The sequence below is a fragment of the Canis aureus genome, chromosome 37, assembly GCF_053574225.1.
Source record: "Canis aureus isolate CA01 chromosome 37, VMU_Caureus_v.1.0, whole genome shotgun sequence".
Classification (NCBI taxonomy): Eukaryota; Metazoa; Chordata; class Mammalia; order Carnivora; family Canidae; genus Canis; species Canis aureus.
Window position 1 is genome coordinate 1,012,946 of NC_135647.1, and position 22,491 is coordinate 1,035,436.

At 44.3% G+C, this 22,491-nt stretch overlaps 1 protein-coding gene and 1 pseudogene across 11 annotated transcripts; one reads left to right on the forward strand and one right to left on the reverse strand.

Annotated features, from left to right (window-relative positions):
- On the forward strand, nt 1-21,767 carry ZSCAN23 (zinc finger and SCAN domain containing 23). Of its 11 annotated transcripts, none has more exons than XR_013373602.1 (7): nt 1-111; nt 5,868-6,337; nt 6,554-6,701; nt 7,057-7,682; nt 11,592-11,793; nt 11,908-12,100; nt 14,164-14,297. XR_013373602.1 is itself a non-coding variant. In XM_077885927.1 (5 exons), the coding sequence occupies exons 2-5, from the start codon at nt 5,945-5,947 to the stop codon at nt 15,550-15,552; spliced, it is 1,197 nt and encodes a 398-aa protein (XP_077742053.1). In that variant the 5' UTR covers nt 1-111; nt 5,868-5,944; the 3' UTR covers nt 15,553-21,767. The 11 variants fall into 11 exon arrangements, 6 of the variants coding, with proteins under 6 accessions (XP_077742053.1, XP_077742050.1, XP_077742047.1 ...); XR_013373603.1 differs by having other exon boundaries at nt 11,908-12,090; XR_013373605.1 differs by lacking the exons at nt 11,592-11,793; nt 11,908-12,100 and adding an exon at nt 15,523-21,767 and having other exon boundaries at nt 14,164-14,307.
- On the reverse strand, nt 18,136-22,416 carry LOC144306451 (large ribosomal subunit protein uL4 pseudogene; annotated as a pseudogene).
- Between the last annotated feature and the right edge of the window lie 75 nt (nt 22,417-22,491).

Here is a 22,491-nt window from a genome sequence, read left to right on the forward strand (position 1 = left end):
CGGGCCGCGGGAAGCACTTCCGGGCTGCCCCGTTGGCTGCGTGGGCTGCGGTTGTCAAGGACTCGGAGGTGGAGCGGTCTGGCCGACGGCCTCTCCTCCCACGGATGCCCGGTGAGCTTCGAAGTCCGGCTACGCCAGGGCCTTGGGAGGGGCGGGGCTGGGGTGTGAGGCGGGGGCCGAGGGGTCCCGGCGGACGGGGCGGCGGCGGCGGCGCCTGGACCATTATCGCCACACCCTCCCCCCTCCCTCCTCGCCCGGCCCCTCCCCTCTGTCCCTTTCCAGCTCGTCCACCGGTTCGCTGACCTAGTTCGCTCGCTGACCTGGTTCCCGGGCCGCTTCGCGCCCTCCGTGTCCGTGTCGTGGGACAGTGTTTGTGTTTTGCCGCGGCCGGCAGTTCTGCTGGGGACTTGCTTGAAGCAATGAGCAGGGGTCGTTTCAGCCTGTGCCGCAGCCTCTCGTGGTCTGGCTCACAGCCGGCGCAGGCTCTCCCTTCTGTTGGGTTTTGTTTTTTTCCGGCGGCTTTAAATAGCAGTTACTATGTTCCAGGTAGGCATTGTTGAAAGCGCACGTATTAGCATATTTACTTCCCATAACTCTAGGAGGTAGGCACTGCTATGATGTAAGCCCCCTTGCCCCCCTTTTTTAACATCGAGAAAGAAAATCAGGTCAAGTAACTTTGCTAGGGTCAGGGCTGTAGTCAGCTTGCAAATCCAGGCTGTCTGGCACCAGGCTCTGTTTCTTAAACCTTTTGCTCTCTCTGTTGATTCTGCTCTCTTTCTGGATTAGCTTTCCAGCCACAACCCAGGAGGTTACTTCTCTTGTTTGAATCTGATCCTGCACCTTTTGGACCTCAGGAGACCTAGTCTTCTAGCTAGGATTTAAAATTGCAGAAGAGGGATCCCTGGGTGGCGCAGCAGGTTAGCTCCTGCCTTTGGCCCAGGGCGCGATCCTGGAGACCCGGGATCGAATCCCACGTCGGGCTCCCGGTGCATGGAGCCTGCTTCTCCCTCTGCCTGTGTCTCTGCCTCTCTCTCTCTCTCTCTCTCTGTCTCTCTGTTACTATCATAAATAAATAAAAATTAAAAAAAAAAGAAGACTAAAATTGCAGAAGAATAGATCTGAAGACTTGAATGTCTTGCAGAATATGTCTGCAAACTTGATGAAACAGCGATTTCATTTGTGTGTTCACCTGTGTGGTACCCACATTTCGCCACCCACATACCCATGCTGTGCTTTGGGAAGTAGAAAACATTACAGTCTTGGCTGCTAGGGTAGGTAGCAGCTATTTTTTTTTTTTTTTTTTTTTATGATAGTCACAGAGAGAGAGAGAGAGAGAGAGAGAGGCAGAGGCAGAGACATAGGCAGAGGGAGAAGCAGGCTCCATGCACCGGGAGCCTGATGTGGGATTCGATCCCGGGTCTCCAGGATCGCGCCCTGGGCCAAAGGCAGGCGCCAAACCGCTGGTAGCAGCTATTGATTAAGCCACCTTAAACCAAAAATTGTACATTATCTCTTTAGAAGGTAGTTGATTTGAAGCTTATTAAGTGCCAGGTTTTGTGCAAAATCCTTTTATATGCATTATCTCATTTAATACTCTTGCACAACTTTACAAAGTAGTTGTCCTCGTTTTGTAAGAGAGATTGAAGGTCAGAAAAATCCATCAGGAAACTTGCCTGGAATCACATTGTTCATAAGTCAGGATTCATAACTAGATCTGCTACCTCATACTACCTTCTACTTACTTCAGATAAACAGGAAACATAAGAGGTGTGTGTGTGTGTGTGTGTGTACACACACACATTCACGCCTCTGAGATTGAAGATAAAGAGAAAGTCCAAAGGATCCATTCTTATCTATAACAGTATCTACTTCTGGAGAGTAGAGCTTGATGAAGGAATTTATTCTGTACATTCTGGATTTTTTTTAAATATGAGAAATAACTGCAAGATAGTGACTTGAGGGAAAAGAAAAGGTTCATAATAGAAGAGCTGGGAGGAGGAGGGGATGGACTGGAGTGTATGGGGAAGACCTCAGAGGATTTGAGAGTCAGATCAATGTGCTGAGTTTGGATAGGGTTTGAATAAGTACAGAAAGCAAGACCACAGACATGGAACAGGGAAGAGGAAGGCCTGATTAAAGAGCAGTGAGAAGGAAAGCCTAAATGGAGTTGGCAGTTTTTGCATGTGGAATAGAGAAAACAAGAATGTGGCCCAACAATTGAGCTAGAGCTGTGACTGGTCTTAAACCAAGCTTGAGGGTTTGAGGATATGTCCGGTAAGTAGTGGGCGGTCTCAGATGGTGACAGAGAGAGAAGAGTGTGGGGATGAATCCAGTAAGTGGTGGGGACCTTGGATGGTGACATCATGGGGGGAATGTGGGCATGTGTCCAGTAGTTACTGGGCACATTGGCTGGCGACATCAGAGGGGAGTGTGGGATTGCATCTTGTAAGTAGTGGGAGCATTGGATGGTGACATCAGAGGGGAGAGTGTGTGGATGCGTCCAGTAAGTAGTGGGAGCCTTTGAAGGTGACAGAGGCAAGAGTGTAGCATGTGTCCAGTAAGTAGTGGGGGCCTTGGATGGTGACATCAGAGGGAGAAGTGTGGGGATGAGTCCAGTAAGTGGTAGAACCTTGGATGATGACATCAGAAGGGAGAGTGCGGGCATGTGTTCAGTAAGTGGTGGGGGCCTTGGATGGTGACATCAGAGGAGAGAGTGTGGGGAGGCATTATGATAGAGACATTTGTATTGCATGCTGCTTTGTCTTAACCTCTATCCCTGTTGGTAAAGAACATTTCTCTCTGAGAGTCATGGTAGATTTTGAAGTATTGATCTTGCTGAGGCTCTAGGAAAAACTAGCTTTAAAATGCTGATGTTGGGCAGCCTGGGTGGCTCAGCGGTTTAAGCGCCTGCCTTCTGCCCAGGGTGTGATCCTGGAGTCCCAGGATCGAGTCCCACGTCAGACTCCCTGCATGGAGCCTGCTCCTCCCTCTGCCTGTGTCTCTGCCTCTCTCTCTGTGTGTGTCTATCATGAATAAATAAATAAAACCTTTAAAATTTTTTTTAAAAAATAAAAAATAAATAAAATGCTGATGTAAAAATAAAATAAAATGCTGATGTGCTTCTTTTTTAACTGTGAGAGATTATTATGCTAATTATATTCCTGACCTGTTTCCGAGGCCCCAATGATGTAGGATGATTTTTCAACGTAACAATGATGGAAAGTGATAGATGTTCAATGCTACTTCAAATTTTGAGTTTTGATCTTCTCGAGTTGTTTACAAGAAACAATTGATAGACTTAAAACCATTCTGTACCTGTACAACCATTCTGGTTTTCACTTTCAGTACAATATTCAATAAACTACATGAGATTTTCAACATTTAATTACCAAATAGGATATGTGTTAGATGATTTTGCCCAATCGTAGGCTAATGTAAGTGTTCTGAACACATTTACTGTAGGTGACGCTAAGCTATGATGTTTGGTAGGTTAAGTGTATTCAGTGCATTTTCAACTTGTGATATTTTCAACTTTGATGGATTTATGAGGACATAATCCCATTGTAAGTCAAGGAAGACCTGTACAATGGGGTGGTGAACCTAAACAATATTAAAAACTATATGTTTGTGACTGGGAGGCTAGGGTTATAAAACACTTGGGAAGCATTTTAGAGGCACTGGGTTCGAAAAGGAGCTAAGATGTGCTAGGGTCATGACTATCAATGAAGCCAGAAATGTCAGAAATTTGTGGAGGAGGATTATGTTTGCAGATTAAATATAACTAATAATGGCAATATAGATTTAACTTTGTGGTTGTAGTGTGACCTGTATTCAGTTGTAATTTAAATATGCTCCTAGTTTTTTTTTAATTTTTTTTAAAGATTTTTTATTTATTCATAGAGACACAGAGCGAGAGAGAGGCAGAGACACAGGCAGAGGGAGAAGCAGGCTCCATGCAAAGAGCCTGACATGGGATTCGATCCTGGGTCTCCAGGATCATGCTCTGGGCTGCAGGTGGCGCTAAACCCCTGCGCCACCGGGGAGCCCCCCACCCCCTAACCCCCAACCCCCCCACCCCACTCCTAGTTTTTTTATTTTGTGATACATGCCAATGCCTAAGAATAGTGTTGGAATATACACACACACACACACACACACATATATGTATGTATGGATATATATATATATATACACACACACATATATATATATATTTTAAAGATTTGTTTATATGAGAGAGGAGGGGGTTTGGGGGAGCACAGGGAGAGAGAATCTCAAGCAGACTCCCTGCTGAGTTTGAAGCCCAATGCAGGGCCCAATCCCAGGACTCTGAGATCAGGACCTGAGCTGAAACCAACGGTTGGATGCTTAACTGACTGTGTCACCCAGTTGCCCCAGTATTTACAGTGAATTTTAATAATTTTACTTAAATGTGGAAACTTTTTATTTTTATTTTTTTATTTTATTTTTTATTTTTTTTAAATGTGGAAACTTTTTAAAGCTGTATATCATGACTTGTGGATCATGAAATCTATGTGGTCAGCTGTGAGCAGGGTTTTTTGTTTTGGGGTTTCAAAAAAGAATTTAATAGTATATATGATGTAATTCAGGATACATAGTGTTTTGTGAAATTATTATTTTAGCTATTTGTGTGTGTGTGTGGGGGGTACCTCACTCATGTGCAAACATGCATTCCTGTGCATGTATACATACATGCTCTGGGTCTCAATGTAAAAATTTTTTGTTTCGATATAAAATATTTCTGAGAGTCCTGGTCAAAAAAGTTTGAAAGCCTCTGCCAAAACATGATCCTTTGAAATCACTTGGTTTATATAATATTCTTTCAGAAAATTGCTTTCATTAATTACTCTCATGGTTAAGATTTTACCATAAGTTTTACGTGGTCATAGACATTTGTCTCTTTACGTGCTCTAATTTTCTTTTACACACGGTTGCCATTCTCCATCCTCAATATTCAAAGAGAAAACAGTTTTCAGAAAATTAAAGAACAAGAAACAGCTCAAACTCTACCTCTGTTTTAAAATATCAGAACCAGTATTTCTTTCATTTTAATATCTCTGAGTCAAGAACAGTTCAAGAGCATTTTTTTTTTTTTGCCATAATGTTTTGACCGCTAGGATTCATTAAATCTTTCAACAACATTTATAAGGAAAATAATAATATTGGTAATTTATAATACTTGAGAATATCCCAAGCTCCCAGCTTCTTGTGCTCTTTATCCATGGTCTTACTTGATCTCTATATCCACCTACAAAGATAGGTCAGCAGAGGTTGTGCCTGGAGGACCAGGTCTCCATCCGTATTTCTCCCACCCCACACGGACCTCGCTCCTCCACACCCCACCTGACTGCAAGGATGGAGCCTTTCTCCTCATTCTGTCTTTTTATCTTTTTTTGCTTTCTCTCTCTTCTCCATTTTGTTTCCCTTTGCTCCTATTCTTAGTGTCCTCTGTGACCCCTTGGCACCAAAACGTTGGTTTACCTCCAACTGAAAACTTAACTCCGAGTCCAGTATCTTGCCATTCAAATGGAAGCCTAGTATGTTCCCGCTGATTTGTTTGAGCTGATTCATTCATGATGATCAGAATGGTCCCTTCCTTCAATAAAACTCTGTGTGTGTGTGTGTGTGTGTGTGTGTGTCTGTCTGTCTGTCTGTTGGGATAGGGTGGGTGTTCTATTTCCCTTCCCATATCACCTGCATCAGAATTTTTGTAGTCCTTACTGTTACTCATGCATTCAGAGTTTTTCACTAGACAGTGACTGCTTTTGGTACAAGTACTCCCTGTGCCTGCCAGCAGAAAAGATTTTCTATATTTTAATATTTTTTTCTCTGCAATTACTTTATAGATTTTGGGATTTCTAGGAGAAAAGATCAAAAAGGCATCATCGAGCATAGACTCTTTTCCTGAATAGTTAAGCCTAAAATGGCCACAGCCTTGGCCCTTCAGACTCCAGAGATGCAGGAGGGACATCTGGCAGTAAAGGTAGAAGAACAAGAGGGGGATAACCCTCATACAAGAGAGATCTTCCGTAGACGCTTCAGGCAGTTCTGCTACCAGGAGACCCCTGGGCCCCGAGAGGCCCTCACCCGGCTCTGGGAGCTGTGCCGACACTGGCTGCGCCCCGAGACCCACAGCAAGGAGCAGATCCTGGAGCTGCTGGTGCTGGAGCAGTTCCTGACCATCCTGCCTGAGGAGCTCCAGGCCTGGGTGCGGGAGCAGCACCCCGAGAGCGGGGATGAGGTGGTGGCCGTGCTGGAGGACCTGGAGAGGGAGCTGGACGAGCCAGGAGAACAGGTGGAAGATAGGAAAACAGAGGTTTGTACCTACAGGGAGAGTGTGGGTTTCAGTGCAGCAAGAGGAAGAGGAGGATTTCTTTGTTCCTGATGGGGTGTGTTGTGGGTACTCTATCTCTCTGCCTTTTCCTCTTTGCCAGTTTCTTGGTCCTTCCTTTCCTGTGCAGTGGACCTGAGATGGCTCCCTTACAGTGTCTTCTCTGATATTTGATTCCTAACTGTCCTTAATTTCCATCAGGTCCCAACCTATGTCTGTGAACAGGGAGAGTTTGTGAAGGAGAAAGCATCCCGGAGAACAGCCCACGAGGTGTCAGGTGGCCGGCTCCAAACCTTGGAAGAGCTGCATCAGTGCAATTCTCGAGAGATGTGCCTGGTTCAGGAGATCGGTGAGGATTAGAGTTTCCTCAGGAGGCCTTCCTCACTCCCCGAGTGTCTATCAGTTCAGCACCTCTGTTCCATGTCTGCTGTGTGCCAGGCAGTGTGCTTGGTTTTAGGGATACTGTGACAGGCAGGGGAGACATGCTCCTTGCCCTCAGGAAGTCTGCAGCCTGGTGGGAGAGGCAGACAGTCACAGCAGTTATGGTTCCGTGAGTTTTCTCCCTGGGGGCTGGGCATCATTGTTTACCCAGGGACAGTAAACAGAAACCATGGTTATTTGTCTCCTGCCACCTACTCTCCTGGCTGTTTTTTCCCATTTTCCTTTGGAAACATAACATTTATGTGATCTACTTATTATTTCAGGTGACGGGGCTGGGACTTGGAATGTGGAGTTAGCTCCAAAGAGGGAGCTTTCTAAAGAAATGAAATCTCTTGTGGAAGCACCTGAAAAATCGAATGGTGATATTATTCAGACGCCTGAATGTGGAGACACCTGTGACCATGAGGGCAGATTGGAAAGGCAGCGGGTGAGCTCTTCAGTGGAAAGACCCTATATCTGTGGTGAATGTGGGAAGAGCTTCACCCAGAATTCCATCCTTATCGAGCACCAGAGAACACACACAGGCGAGAAGCCCTACGAGTGCGAGGAGTGTGGACGGGCCTTTGGGCAGCGGTCAGGCCTGTTTCAGCACCAGAGACTCCACACTGGGGAGAAGCGCTACCAGTGCAGCATCTGTGGCAAAGCCTTCAGCCAGAATGCGGGGCTTTTCCATCACCTCCGGATCCACACGGGGGAGAAGCCCTTCCAGTGTGGTCAGTGCAGTAAGAGCTTTAGTCGACGCTCTGTCCTCAGTAAGCATCAAAGGATTCACTCTGGGGAGAGGCCTTACGAATGTGAAGAATGTGGCAAGAACTTCATTTATCAATGCAACCTCATTCAGCACCGGAAAGTGCACCCTCTGCTGAGTCCAGCCAGCCCCTTGGAACAGGTAGGGCAACATTTCCTGACATCAGACCACTAGGCAAGGTTGCAGGGGGGGGGGTTCTCACTTTGTCCCTGAGTAAGGTAATAGTAAAAAGTAGTGTAATCCTCTCGAGTAGGAAGCTCCTAGGAGAGCCAGTGAAATTGTATTTTTCTGCTGAGAGAAGTGTTAATATCGTAAGTACCTCTGTCAGGTTTTCTGGGGTCAACAGCATCCACAGTTTGCAGTACTGAACATTGTTGTGTTGACTCAATCAACACAGTCTTCAGTCTCACACACACCTGTGCAAAAAGTTTTCTAGGTGTGCTTCAGGAAGCCTTCTTCATTCTGGTTCTAGGAAACTTTTTAAAAGTTTTTAAAAATTAAATGCTGCCTGAACACAAAATTATGTTAAAAGTAGTTCACTCACTGAGAATTTAAAAACTAATTGAAAAGTAATTGCAGTGAAATATATAATATAAACTATTTGGCTATTTTCTGTTTTCATTAAGGTATGATAAAATTATCATACCTTTCTGACCTGCAGCAGAGGGGCAGATGAATTGTCCCATAGACATACACAAAGCTTTTCCCTATGGAAGCGCTCTGTAGCATTTCAGTAACTCAGCCTCCGGATAGGGTCCAAGGAATTGAACAATCATATGTTACTAGTAGCTCAGTGGCTAGACGTAGCAGACATTGCCTGAGATATTCAATTGGCACAGGCCAAGAAACTTAGCTAAAAATCTGGTTATCTCGTTTCTGATCTTTGTTATGAAAATATAGGCCTCTGTATTTTTCCTGTGACTTACAAGCGTTTTCAGTTTTTGCTTTCTTTAACCCCTAGTTATGGATATTTTCAAATACATAAAAAAGGAGAAAAGTATGATCAGTCTTCCGTGTTGTTGGCTTTTTATAAGCTCCATGCTTCTCAGCACTACCTATTGATTATCACCAAGGTCATGCATTAAAAAAAACTTCTTTCCCCTAAAGTAACTGAGTGTTTACTTTATACTAAGCCCAGAACACAAAGAAATGGAAACTCTCTGGTGATGACAATCTGGATTGAAGTACCAAATACGCCTTAATAATAGAAACACTGTAAGGGCCCTCAGAGATCACTTCTGCGCCCCCTTGTATGATTGATATAGAAATGGAGGTTCTGGGAAGCAACTGAAGATCATACAGATAGCTAATTAATGAAGCTGGAGCTAGAACTCTGTCTCCTAATTCCCAGTGCTCTTTCCATTAAGCCACTGGAAGCATTTTATCTCCAAATAGAAATTACTAGTAAATGGAACTTACAAGATTTAGAAGGCACTGAGGCTTTGCTTTTGTAGCTCAACAAAGCCTCCCATCTGTGTGTTTTAGTAAATGCACAGCTCCTCTATTCAGTTCCAGGAAAGACTCACCACTTATCCCTCACTTGGGGCATTTTATTTTTAAGTAATCTATATACCTCAAATATGGGCCTTGAACTCACAACCCCAAGATCAAGAGTTACACACTCCACTGACTTGAAACAGCAGGCAACCTGATTATTTTTAACTTTTAAATTTTAATTTACTTAGCCAGAGTTTTCAAGAAAAATAACTCATTCTTCATCCAGTTCAAGTATCAGAACAACATTAAAAAGGGAGCCTATCTTTGACCTTATAGATAGCCATTTTCCTAGTATCTTATGTATCCTCAGTGTTTATGTAAATACAAGAAAATGTTAGTATGTATAACCTTATTTCCTTTCTTTACACAGAAAGATGATATACTCTAGACCTTTCTGTGTTCATGAAACAGTAGTCTTTAGAGTAACAGAGCTTCCTCGTTCTGTTTGCTAGTGGGGACAGTATTTGATTTATTGGTGCTCTTGCAGTTTGACACACTCCCGTAGATGCACAATCACTACTTTACAATGTCACAGATTGTTTCATTCTTTTCCCAAATTTGGTTCAAGCCAAACCATTTAAAAGCTAACAACTTCCACATGAGCTAGGAAATAGGGTTTGAGTAAGTAGAGTTGCACTTAATTCTTCTACAGAGAAATGCAGAAGTGATGGGGTGATTTTCAGTCTTGTGTATTTGGCTCTATTATATATCCTTATTTATAATATTTCAAACCATTTCTGTCACCATTTGTGGCTAATTGCAGGTCTTTCCCCAAATCTTAAATTTTCTCAAGAGTGTATTTTACTGTGTCTCGAGCTTAAATGATTTCCAAAAGTGATACATGTGGATTTTAAAGTGAAGGAAAATATAGTAGACTTAAGTTTGAAATAAAATCTACTTCTCAAATAAATATATATTCCATATAGTAATATAATACATATACAATTATAATATGAGTTCATAAATATCTCAAATGCATCTGCATATACTGAAGCAGCATATTTGGATAATTCTGCTATATCAGCTCTTAAAAGATTTAAAATATGAACAGATCAGAATTTTAAAGAATGTATTTCTAATGGATTGTTTTTACACCTGCAGTTGAGGATTGGATGTTTGGTTTGGTTTGTGCTTGTCTTTTTGTTTTTGTTTTTTTTTTCCACAGCTTCTCAAAAATTCTAAATTTTCTCAACAACTGATGAAATACCAAGAAACAAAAGATGTTATATATGCTGTACAGATATGTGCCACTTAGAATGCAGTGATGGTTAACGTGATTAAAATTACTTACAGTTCACTAAACTAACTTTACTTGTTTCTGATACTAATTGTGCTAATTCTCTTATCTGGGATGCATATTTGTCATTCGCTGAAAACTAATGTTTGATGTGGCCTGTAGACAATGGCATGCAGACCCTGGCTATTCTGTGATTATTCCAGCCTTCCTGGCCAGAAGTTCTTGCTTGTGTCCCTTTTACATTCCTAAATTACCCTCGCTTCTCTCTCTTCTTTCTCTACCCTGGCTCTTTTTATTCAACCCACGAAGTCTCTGGCAGTGATCTCCGTTAAGCCAGCAACCATCTATCCGTATGCTTTTGAAAGTCTAATCTGAAAGCGTAGTCAGTTTTACAGCTGAGCAAGGTATAAAAAATACTGACTGAAATCCAATTAAAAAGCCTGTTGGTTCTTGAGGGATAGTCCAGGACCCCTCTGAACACTGCTGGGAGACTGGACACTGTAAGGAAAAAAATGGCTGAGAATTTTGCAACTAACACCTATCTAGAGATGTAGATAAGAGCCCTAAAGATTCTTTCACTGTAATTTTTATTTGAAGGTCAAGACACAAGGAGAACCAAGTCTCTGTCCACATTTTGTATTTGGAAATGACTCCTATTTTCTGTATCTGACAATACTTTTCCTTTAAAAATTATTATTTATAGTGGAAGACTGTTTTATACTTTTCCAGTAAGACAAAGACAAAATCTCTGAGGAGATTTTAAAATAAAAGTATACCTAAAGTCAAGGTAGCTGGGTGGCTCAGTTGGTTAAACGTCTGCCTTTGGCTTGGGTCATCTCAGGGTCCTGGGGTTGAGCCTTGCATCTGGCTCCCTGCTCAGTAAGGAGCCTGTTTCTCCCTCTGCTGCTCCCCCTGCTTGTGCTTGCTCTCTCTCTCAAATAAAATCTTTTTTAAAAAGTTTATCTAAAGTCAAAATTATAAAATATGAAGTATTTTCTCAGGAGCAATTTTGAAATATAAAGTCTGTACCAGTATACATGTGTGTCTGTGGTTCAATGTTAATTTAAGTTAGAAGTTGAGAGAAAAGTAAGGGTGTCTGTGTGGCTTAGTCAGTTAGGCGGCTGCCTTCCACTGGGTCATGATCCCGGGCTCCTATCTTTATAATACCTTTTACTAGAGATCCCTTTGTCTCTGTTAGTCCACTTGTCCTAACAGTGAAAACAGTCCCACTGCTCTTCACTCCTTACTCATTTTGGTGCTTTACATAAAAAAGAAAGAGAAGAGCACAGTGTATAAATTACTGACTTTTTTTTTAGGTCTCTGGACCCACACCCAGTTTTCCATGCCAGCATCTCAGCTCTTTGATGAAGCCACTGTTTTTGAATATATACCTGTGTTAGAACCCCCTGCGCTGTTTGAACTGCAGTTTCCTGGGCACTACCCCAGACTGGCTGAATGTTTCTGAGGGCAGAACCTGGGAGTATTTTAGCTAGTTTATCAGTGGCTCTCAGACATAAGGTAATCATATATATAATTTATTGCCCAATTTGGGACACTTGAGAATGAAAGGGACAGTTACTAATTTCACCCAGATAAGAGGCCTAAATCAGCATGTGTGGTCTTCCCACTTAGGACTTTTCCAGCTGAGGAGATAGAAAATGAGATAGAAGCAGAAAGAAGTCCATGTTCTCATGAGAGCAAAGGTAGAACATCTATGAAGGAAGCGATGGGAGATTTAGATGAAGCCACCTAGACCAGGGTCACCACCAATTGCCTGGTTTGAAATAATCCCTGTTAATGCATCTATTGGATTAGGTAAGAAAGGGTGAGTATGCCTACAAAAAACACCCAAAAAGGATCCCCTCAAAACACAAACAACAAAGCTGTTAATACAGGTAGTCACCTAATGTGAACCTGTTGAGAGAAGGGTTTACCAGACAAGGGTGACATTTCAGAAGCATAAGGGCCGTTCAGTGCATAGGGACTATGGACTAGTATGGGATGTGCACTTTCAAACTGTAGAGGGAAGATGGGACAGTAGGGCACTAGATGGGAACCTTGAAGGAGTAAAGCAGAAGGTAAGCCATTTTAAGAAGTAGCTCGGATGAATGGGGACCAGATCCTGTGCCAAGTAGCTTCCTGAGTTACTATAACTGAGCCACTTACTTCGCTGCGGCCAGCACGGACGCTGCCCCCCTGCCGCAGGCCCGTGTGCCGTTGTGTTCCCGAGGGTAGGGTGGGGTAGGGGTAGGGGTAGGGGGTGGTATCCTCCTAGCTTTCTGCCAGCCCAGTAGTCAGGGATCTGATGCGGTTCCGTTATTCAGAAGGACCCAAGTTGTGTGAACAAGGCCTGCAGACAATGAAGAGCAAGCCAGCCTTGCTCCGGGGGCTGCTGATTACTGCTTCTGGCCCGGGGGGCAGAGTGGACTGTTATCTGGACAGCGGGCATCTTCAGGGACCCTGCGGGCAGGACCTCCAACGACCAGGGGCCCGGTGTCCTCAATGGAGTAGAGAGACCTGGGCCCAGGCACCAGGGCTGCCGGACACCAGGCCAACCCGCCTTCCCGAGCGGTTCCGAGCCCACCGCGCCAGCGAGGCCCCGCTGCGGGTGGGAGCCAACTAACCACTGAGATGACGGGCCCTCTAACTTCCTAGAGAGGCGGCGAGGAGCCGGCGGAGGCGCGCTCGGGGGTCGTGACGCACTTCCGGTCTTGCGGGCGCCGCGGCCCCAGGGCGCCCCTTCCGTCGCGGGTGCGGGCGTGGGCGTGGGCGTGGGCGGGAGGCTGGTTCTCCGCCCGCGGGCGGGATGGCTATAGCCTGGACCCCCAAGACCTGGGCGGCCTTGGCGGACACAGGCGCTGCGCAGCGCTGGTGTGGTCCGCAGGTGGTGGTTTTGCCGGAGGACTAGTGAGAAATCCTGGGGAATGATCGTGGGATTGCATGTAGTGCTGGGGAGGCTCTCGCTGAAATACGGCAGCGTGACCTGCACGATGTCCAGGAGCCCAGGGCAGCGCCTCGTGAGCTCCTATGGCCAAGAACGGGTCCACAGGTAGCACGGCCGTCTGTTGGGCGCCGTGCGTGCCTTAAGCACCGGAACAGACGTTACCGTGTGATGAGGAAACTCTTACAGTATAGTGTAAGTGCCTCAGGGAAGTAAGCTTCATATAGGCCTTGGGAGGCGGGCAGGGGCGAGTTAGAGGTCACCCCCCTGAAGCCATTAGAGCTGCCTCTCAATAGGAGGCAGACGGCGAAGAGGAAAGAAATGGCCCTTAGGGGATTGATTGTGGGTGACAGATGAGAAAATTGAAATGAAAGGCGGGTGTGGTGTAGCTGGGGCCGAGGAAAGTAGTAATAACTGGGTATGCCAAGGGTCCTAAACATTGAAAGGCACTGTGCTGCTCCACGTTTAATGTAACAGCTCATACATTTAACGTACAGCAGTGCAGCCGCCTTGCAGAAGAGTCCAGGCCGAGGGCTGCAGCTGTGCCAGTTATGCTCATCAGTATGCTGGCAGTATCTAGGCACCCGGTGAACTGTGGCATCCACGGTAGATGGGAAGGTCTACTCTACAGACAGCTTAGTAATATAATCCTACTAGGCTACTAGGAATATTCTAGAAGCATTGTGGTAAATGAATTGGAATGGGGCAAGACTAGAAGCTAGAGAAGAGATGCGCTGTTGTCACAGAAAGAACCAATACTATAACTTGGTGAAAGGCCTCCATGTTCAGCTTGGAGTCTGCTTGTCCCTCTCCCTGTTTCTCCCCTGTTCACCCTCTCAAATAAATATAATCTTTAGAAAAAATAATAAAGCAAAATATAGCCAGGGATAATTAGTTTTTTTAATTAGATGATTAGGTGAATGAATATGCCATTTTTTTCTAAATAGGTGCCACACCCAGGATGGAACCCAATGCAGGGCTTGAATTTAAAATGCTGAGATCAAGAGTCCGATGCTTAACTGACTGACCCATCCAGGTGCCCCGTGAATGTGCCATTTTAAAAGAGATGGGGGAAGGAAGGAGTGAGGTAGGTAGGTAATTTTGGAGGAGACATTGATTATGGGGGGAAAATGAGTTAATTTTGGTGGTGCTGAGATGCCTTTTTTTTTTTTTAAGATTTATTTATTCATGAGAGAGACAGAGAGAGGCAGAAACATAGGCAGAGGGAGAAGCAGGCTCCCTACAGGGAGCCCGATGTGGGACTCAATCCCAGGACCCTGGGATCATGAGCTGAAGGCAAACACTCAACCACTGAGCCACCCAGGCATCCCAAGAGATGCTTTTAATACATGCAAGTGGAAGGGTCTGATACACCATTGGACTATAATGGTCTGGAGCTCCAAAGCAAGATTGGGATAAAAAAGAATCAGATTTAGGAGTTCTTAGGTGACAACATCTCACTTCTCAGATGCTACTACTGAATGGACAAGGTTGCCCAGCATGAAAATGGAATGAGAAGACGGCTGGGTCTCAACTTACGGTACCAGACATTTCTTGACAAGCTGAAGAAGAGCCATAAAGTAGACTTAAGAATGAGTTATGACAAGTGTTATATAATATATCCTGGGGATACCTGAGTGGCTCAGTGGTTGAGCGTCTGCCTTCTACTCAGAGTATGATCCCGGGTCTGGGGATGGAATTCCACATTGGGCTCCCCGTGAGGGGCCTGCTTCTCTCATCTGTCTGTGCTCTCATAAGTAAATAAAATCTTAAAAAACAAAACAAAAACTCCCTGAGCACCAGGCATTGGTCTAAGCACTTTACAGAGACCAACTTATGGAAAACAGCCACAAGATTGCAGTTCCTTGTAAGACTGGGAGTGGCTAGCAGTGTTAGGTGCTGTAGGGGCATCTGATAAGTAAAGGACTGAAAAATATTCACTGGGTTTGTGTACAAAGGGGGCTTCAGTTTATTGACTTGGGACTCTTGACTCAAATTTGGGACACCTTGACATGCACACTGTTCTTTTTTAAAACTAAGAACGCCTTGGAACATATCTAGCACAATTCTTGGCAGACAGGTTGATTTGTAAATATAACTGACTAAACCTCTGACATGCAGCTTAAGCGGACAACTGTTTGCATTGTTTTTTCTTCGTTACCTGAATATTTTGTTATCTGAATATGCCACTGAAGTTTCTAGATCTAAAAGTTACTAGTATTGTTCTTTAATCCTAAAGTAATGTGTTTTGCATAATTTTATGACAGTATTCTAATGACAGTTTGTGTTCATTTTATCTTTTACAGAGCATCTCTACCTTCAAATCACTGGCTTGATCACAGCGATTCACTCTGACTAAATATGTTCTTTCTTTGGAGCTGATCTGTTAAGTGTTGTGTTATGTGTTATCATGAGCCTTAAGCTCCCCCTGCTGTTATAATGAGCCAATCTTCTGAGCAGTTTGCCCAGGAATGGATTCAATCCAGCCCTTCTGGGCTGCAGAAGAACAGAAGGAATGTGAGTAGCAGAATCTAACCTGCACAGAAGTGGTCCTTCTGACAGGATTTCTTCAGACGAAACTTAAGGCAGTTCTTCTGGGAGGATTCCTCTGGGCCTCAGAAGGCCAACTCCAGACCCTCTGCTGTCAGTGGCTAAGACCAGAGATGCACAGCAAGGAGCAGGGCTTGGACTTTCTCGAGCCAGGGCAGCTACTGACCACCCTGTGGGAGAGCTCCCGGCCCAGGTGCAGGAGCAGCCCAGGGGATAGGGAGGAGGCTGTTGCTGGACTTGGAAGGCTTGTCCAGGAAGCTGGATCATCCCAGACAAAAGGTGAGATAAGGAAGAAGTGATCTATCATCGGAAGGCAGGTATTCTCTCCAGAGAGAGAGAGATAAGAGATTTGTGATCTCCTCTCACATGTAGGGAGGGAAATTGTCAAGATGTATTGGCCAGGGACACCTGGGTCGCTCAGCGGTTGAGCGTCTGCCTTTGGTTCAAGGTATGATCCCAGTCCCAGGATCTAGTCCTGCATTGGACTCCCGGGGGGGGAGGGGGGGGGCTGCTTCTCCCTCTGTCTGTGTCTCTCATGAATAAATAAAATCTTAAAAAAAAAAAATGTATTGGCCAGAGTTGTGTTCCCCTCCCTGTCCTTTTAATCCCTGCCCTTGGTCAAGGAAACCTCTGTTCTCCTAATCTATGTTCCCCATTGATATTGGGATTGAAGCTCTAGAACTCTCAGCATATAGCTCCCTGGTCAAATTTATCTCATTGTCCCTGGGTCCTAGTCCTCCTGCAGCAACAGGAAGGGACCCAGGGGCAAACAGCTTATGTGGCAGCAGCACAGGACTCACCCCAGAGTTGGCTCCAGCCAGAATGGGTCAGCTCACTTCTGAACCTTGGGAGCTGCACCCTGTTCAGGAGAAAGGTGAGGAGATCCCAACGGGGGAAAAGATAGGAAATGTCTTCTTGTGTTTTTCCAAACAAACCTCATCACTAACATTTTTCCCTACCTTTCACTTGCTCTTTTTTTCCACTTTTAACCTGTTCCTTTAAACACATTGTTTTCACCTTGTGATTCTTCCTTCACTTCTTTGACTAAAATTGTTGAAAATTCACTCCTATTGAATGGTTCAGTTCCTCCATTCTAACTTAATACTACCAACTTCCCTGATCCCTACCAACTTCCTCTTATCCCAGAGGCAGAACATTTTTTTTCATTGAAGCCAATAGAAAATGACTCAAAAGCTATGTGCAATACAAAAATTTCTAAATGTGCATTTTGAAAAAATTAGTACAGGAAACAAACCTAGTATTTTTATGTGCTTGTTAGAGAAGCACACGTATATGCTCAAATATAATCATACTGAACATATCAACTGCCACTACTATTAAATTTAATAATACATTATGGACATATCCATAAGAGTTACATGTTATGCATACATATTGCTAGCATAAATTTTTTTCTTTTTTTGTTTTTAAAGATTTTTTTAAGATTTTTTATTTGTTTATTCACGAGACACACACACACATACACACAGAGGCAGAGACATAGGCAGAGGGAGAAGCAGGCTCCATGCAGGGAGCCTGACGTGGGACTTGATCCTGGGTCTCCAGGATCATGCCCTGGGCTGCAGGCAGCGCTAAACCGCTGGGCCACTGGGGCTGCCCAGATTTTATTTATTCATGAGACACCGAGACATAGGCATAGGGAGAAGCAGCCTCCCCATAGGGAGCCCAATGCAGGATTGGATCCCAGGACTCTGGGATCACGCCCTGAACTGAAGGCAGACACTCAACCACTGAACCACCAGGCATCCCACTAACAGGTTTCATTTTATGGGTATCAAATTATTGTTATTTTTTGCCTTTGATCGGGTCTTTATTCAAAATTAGCTGTCCAAAATGGTTCAACTGTTAGAGAACAAACAAATTTAAGCTTATGCAGCAGGCTTCTTGTCTTCTGTGATGGGTTTCTTCCCTACAAGCTGCTTCTCAGCTACTGGTTTCTTGGTAGCTGTGGCCTTTTCCCACCAAACGTTCCTTCTGCTTCCAACACCAACATCCTTTTTTACTTTCTTCCCTAACACAGGCTTCTTGCCCAGAAACCCCTTCTCATCTGATTTGGCTTTTAAGGCTGCTGCTCTGGATTGTGACTCTTGCCCTAGCGAAGAATGATGTTCTGGCACGTGGTCTTTGTGTGCAGGTCTGGCTTCACTGTGATTCCTAGGTTTTTCAGTGGATTCCAGGCTTTAAGGTTTTTTCTTCTTCTTCTCCTTCCCTTTTTTTTTTTTTTAAGATTTATTTATTTGAAAGAGGGAGAGAAATGGGGGTATGGACAGGCAGAGGGAGAGAATCTTCAAGCAGATTCCCCACTGAGTGCAGAGCCCAACACAGGGCTCCATTCCACAATCCTGAGATCATGACGAGCCAAAATCAAGAGTTGGATGCTTTACCGACTGAGCCACCCAGACATCCGAGGCTTTAAGTTTCTTAAGAAGCAAAAATAGCCTCCTTGGTCTTCTTGTAGCCTTCAACTTTATCTTTAACCAACAAAGGAAGTTCAGGAACTTCCTCAGTACAATGACCTATAGACATGAGCAGTGCTGGAAAGGCTCATGCAGCCAGGGTAGAGCAGATAGCATTGTTGCTTCTGTGTTGTTTGCTTGGTACAAACGTGCAGCTCCCACAGCACATATTCCCAGAAGCACCCTGGCTATAATGGTGAGTCCCATCACCTTGTACCCTGGGAGGCCAGTACCCCAAGATGCTGCACTGGCTAGATGACCTGCTAATTCACATAGGGTCATCTGTTGTTTTTGCACAAGTTGGTGTGAACAGAGTTCACAATATTAGGTTGAATGGGAGCCTTGAGCACAGCAGGCAAGGTAACATTTTTGCCAAATGACCTCTTTTCAGAGTACACAAATATCAGTGGATGAGTACACACCATGAAGAGGAGAGGACTGCACTCCTCTCAACCCAGTGGCTCCTACGGGAAAAGCTCAAATTATTTTTTAACTAGCCATGGAGGGTTTTTAAGTTGCCTCTTTTTTCTTTCTTTTTTTACATACTACCAACTAAAAGCCACAAACTTTTTTTTTCTTTTTATTCTGGAAAAAGTACAAATCTATATAAAAAAATTGCATAATGAATCTCCATGAACCTGCCACCCAGCTTCAACATTATCAAATTATGACCATCTTATCTCATTTATAACTCATTGCCGTATTATTTTTTCCATATAATTTTGAAGTACATCTCAGATATATTTTTTCAAATGTAAATATTTCAATATATAGCTCAAAAGATGGATTCTTAGAGGTATGACTGAAAGACAGGAATTTATTTAACCATAATAGTATTATGACATGTATAAATATTAACAATAATCCTTTGATACCAAATTTCTAGTTGTCTCAATGATGTCATGAATTTTTAAATTTCTTTTGTTTTAGCTTATTTGTTTGAATTAGGATCCCAAGAAGAAAACATACTTTGGTTGATATATCTCTTAAGTTTTTTTTTAATAGTTTCCTCTTCCTTATCTCCCCACTTGCAACTAACTTATTAAAAACATCAGGTTGGGGATCCCTGGGTGGCTCAGCGGTTTGGCGCCTGCCTTTGGCCCAGGGCACAATCCTGGAGTCCTGGGATCGAGTCCCGAGTCAGGCTCCTGGCATGGAGTCTGTGTCTCTACCTCTCTCTCTCTCTCTCTCTCTCTGTGTGTGTCTAATCATAAATAAATAAATAAATCTTTAAAAAAAAAAAAAAAAAACATCAGGTTGGGGGCACCTGGCTGGCTCAGTCAGAGGAACCAGTGACTCCTGATCTTGGTGTCATGAGTTCAAGACTCATGTTGTAGGTAAAGATTACTTAAAATAAATAAACTGGGGATCCCTGGGTGGCTCAGTGGTTTAGCACCTGCCTTTGGCCCAGGGTGTATCTTGGAGTCACAGGATTGAGTCCTACATCGGGCTCCCTGCATAGAGCCTGCTTCTCCCTCTGCCTGTGTCTCTGCCTCTGTCTCTGTGTGTCTCTCATGAATAAATAAAATCTTAAAAAAAATAATAAAACAGCTGGTTGTGGACCTGGGGAACTCAGAAACATTAGGCATTTTACCTTTTAAGTAACATCTTGTAGAACTATTTGTCAATGTATTTGAGGTGCTCAGAGCCAAACCCCTGGGACTTTGTTACAGTCCTCCCTTCCTCTCTCTCAGACTTTCCTTAGAGCTCTCATGGTTTCTGCTGTTGGTTCTATAAACAATCTTTGTCTCCTCTCAGCCTTTGGTGGAGAAGTGAAAGGCAGTCCTGGCTGAGTCCCTCATATCCTGGCAAGGTGGCCACCACAGAGTTTTGTTGCTAACTCATCACTTTCTTGTCCTTTTGGGGAGGTCAAGGCCAGGCCCCAACTTGGCTTGAAGGGACATTTTCAGAATTTTCTTCCTGTCACTGGAGTGTCTTTGCTTCTCATATTTCCCTAATAAACTTCTCAACTTAAAAAAATGTAGCAAAAAAAAAAAAAAAAAAAAAGTAGCATATCTTCCACATCTTTTTCTGGTTAGTAGTTGAGAAATCAATTACAAATTGAAAATTCCCTGTAGACTATACCATTTAACCTAAGGAAATTTAATATTCTCAGGGAATCGTCTAACCAAGCCGTAATAGTAAACATGATCTGGTTATCTGTTGCTGCATAAAAAGCTACCCCAAAACAATGGCTTAGAAAGCCATCCCATGATGTTTTTGGCCAGGAATTTTGGAAGGGCTCAGCTGGGAGAGTCTTCCATTTCATGTGGCATCTTCTACTGGCACTTCATCTGGCAGCTGGGTTTTTCTGGAAAATCCAAGACAGTGCAGTGCCATGTCCAGTGCACTGGGGACAGGGACAGGTAGAAAGATGGTCACAGGGCCTCCTTATTTGATGATTCCAGCAGGGCACTCAGACTTTTTCTGTGATGGCTCAGGTCTCCAAGAGCAGTTGTTCCAATGTTGGAGAGGATGTGGAGAAGGGGGAACCATCTTGCACTGTTGGTAAGAATGCAAACGGGTGCAGCCACTCCTCAAAAAGTTAAAAATAGAGCTACCCTATGACCTAGGAATTACACTTTTCGGTATTTACCCCAAAGATACAGATGTAGTGAAACGCCAGGACACCACCCCCAACATTCATAGCAGCAGTGTCCACAATAGCCAAACTGTGGAAGGAGCCTCGATGTCCTTTGAGAGATGAATGGATATATATACACATACACAATGGGATATTACTCAGCCATCAGAAAGGATGAATACCCACCATTTGCTTCCACGTGGATGGAACTAGAGGGTATTGTGTTGAGTGAAGTAAGTCAATCGGAGGACAATCATCATTATGGTTCCACTCATACAAGGAATATAAGAAATAGTAAAAGGGATGATAAGGGAAAAGAGGGGAACTGAGTGGGAAAAATTAGAGAGGGAGACAAACCATGAGAGACTCCTAATTTTGGGAAACGAACAAAGAGTTGTGGAAGGGGAGGTGGGAAGGGGATTGGGGTAACTGGGTGACGGGCACTGAGGAGGGCACTTGATGGAATGAGCACTGGGTGTTATATGTTAGCAAATTGAACTTCAACAAAAACAAATGGGAAAAAAAAAAAAAAAAAAACAGTTGTTCCAGAAAACAAAAAGTGAAGGCTGCTGTTCTCTAAAAGGCTCAGGCTGGAAAACTTAAACAGCATCACTTTTGCTGTATTTTATTAGAGCAGTCATCAAATCGACTCAGACTTAAGGGAAAATGACATAGACCCCCAAATGACATTACCTCTTAATGGTAAAAGTGCTGACGAATTTGTAGCCATCTTTAATTTTCCAAAACAGCCTTGTCCACCCAGATTTAAAGCTTGGGGCAAAAATAATAAAGTTCCTTTGGGATTCTTTTTCTAAATAATTGTTCAACTTTTTCCTCCTTTTTTGCTTCCTTTCAACTTCCCTAAATACACCCAACATGATTACGAGCTAATCAAATGTATACGTTCATATTTTATACACAAAGTAAAGTGATCTTCTGACATTAGTTTCACCATTTATTTCCTGAGCCCTGGATCTCAAAGTCTGCTTTTTTTTTTCCCCTCTTTTAGTAGTTAGAAGGCTCATCAAATTATCACAAGAAACACTCTCTTATAAATTAGCATTACCTGGTTTATAAAATGGCCAAATGTTAGGAATAAACTTGGACGGAAAGTGATGAATGAGTTTTCTGGAGATCCGTTTCTATACCTTTGGTGTCTGCTCTGCATCCCTACGTGCCTGGGTTTCCTCCCTGTAAACGACGGGGATGCTCTCCGTGCTTGGGGCTCTGCTGTGGCCACACACACCCCCGCGGCCCTCCTCCCCCGTCCACGGCCACCCCGTTCCAGTAGGCGCCGCGGCCACCGTCGCCTCGGCCCGTCCGCGGTGCCGCCTCCTCCAGGTCAGCCTCCTCCAGAAAGCCGCGCGCCATGGGGTCAAGGTCACAGAAGGAAAACCGGCAGTATTTTCCACGAACAGGGATGCAAACCCCCAACAAAACATTGCCAAGTTGACTCGAATAAGTCATAAAAAGCATTATAGGACAAAGTGGCACCTACTCGAGGTGTGCCGGGCCTCGCCCGCCGTGGGGGGCGACGGGGAGAGCTACGGCACCTGCTAGCTCGCCGCTCCCTGCAACCGCCGGGGAGGGCGCACGCGCTCCCACCCGCCCAACTCTCGCGACCTCGCGGGGCCCGCGGGAACTGCGCGGCGAGTCGCCCGCCC

Excerpts from the sequence above, each read along its gene's own strand:
- ZSCAN23 (XM_077885921.1), top strand. The coding sequence starts at position 5,945 with ATGGCCACAGCCTTGGCCCTTCAGACTCCAGAGATGCAGGAGGGACAT. Across the intron at positions 6,338-6,553 it reads TGGAAGATAGGAAAACAGAG|GTCCCAACCTATGTCTGTGA; the intron begins GTTTGTACCTAC and ends AATTTCCATCAG. Across the intron at positions 6,702-7,056 it reads GTGCCTGGTTCAGGAGATCG|GTGACGGGGCTGGGACTTGG; the intron begins GTGAGGATTAGA and ends TTATTATTTCAG.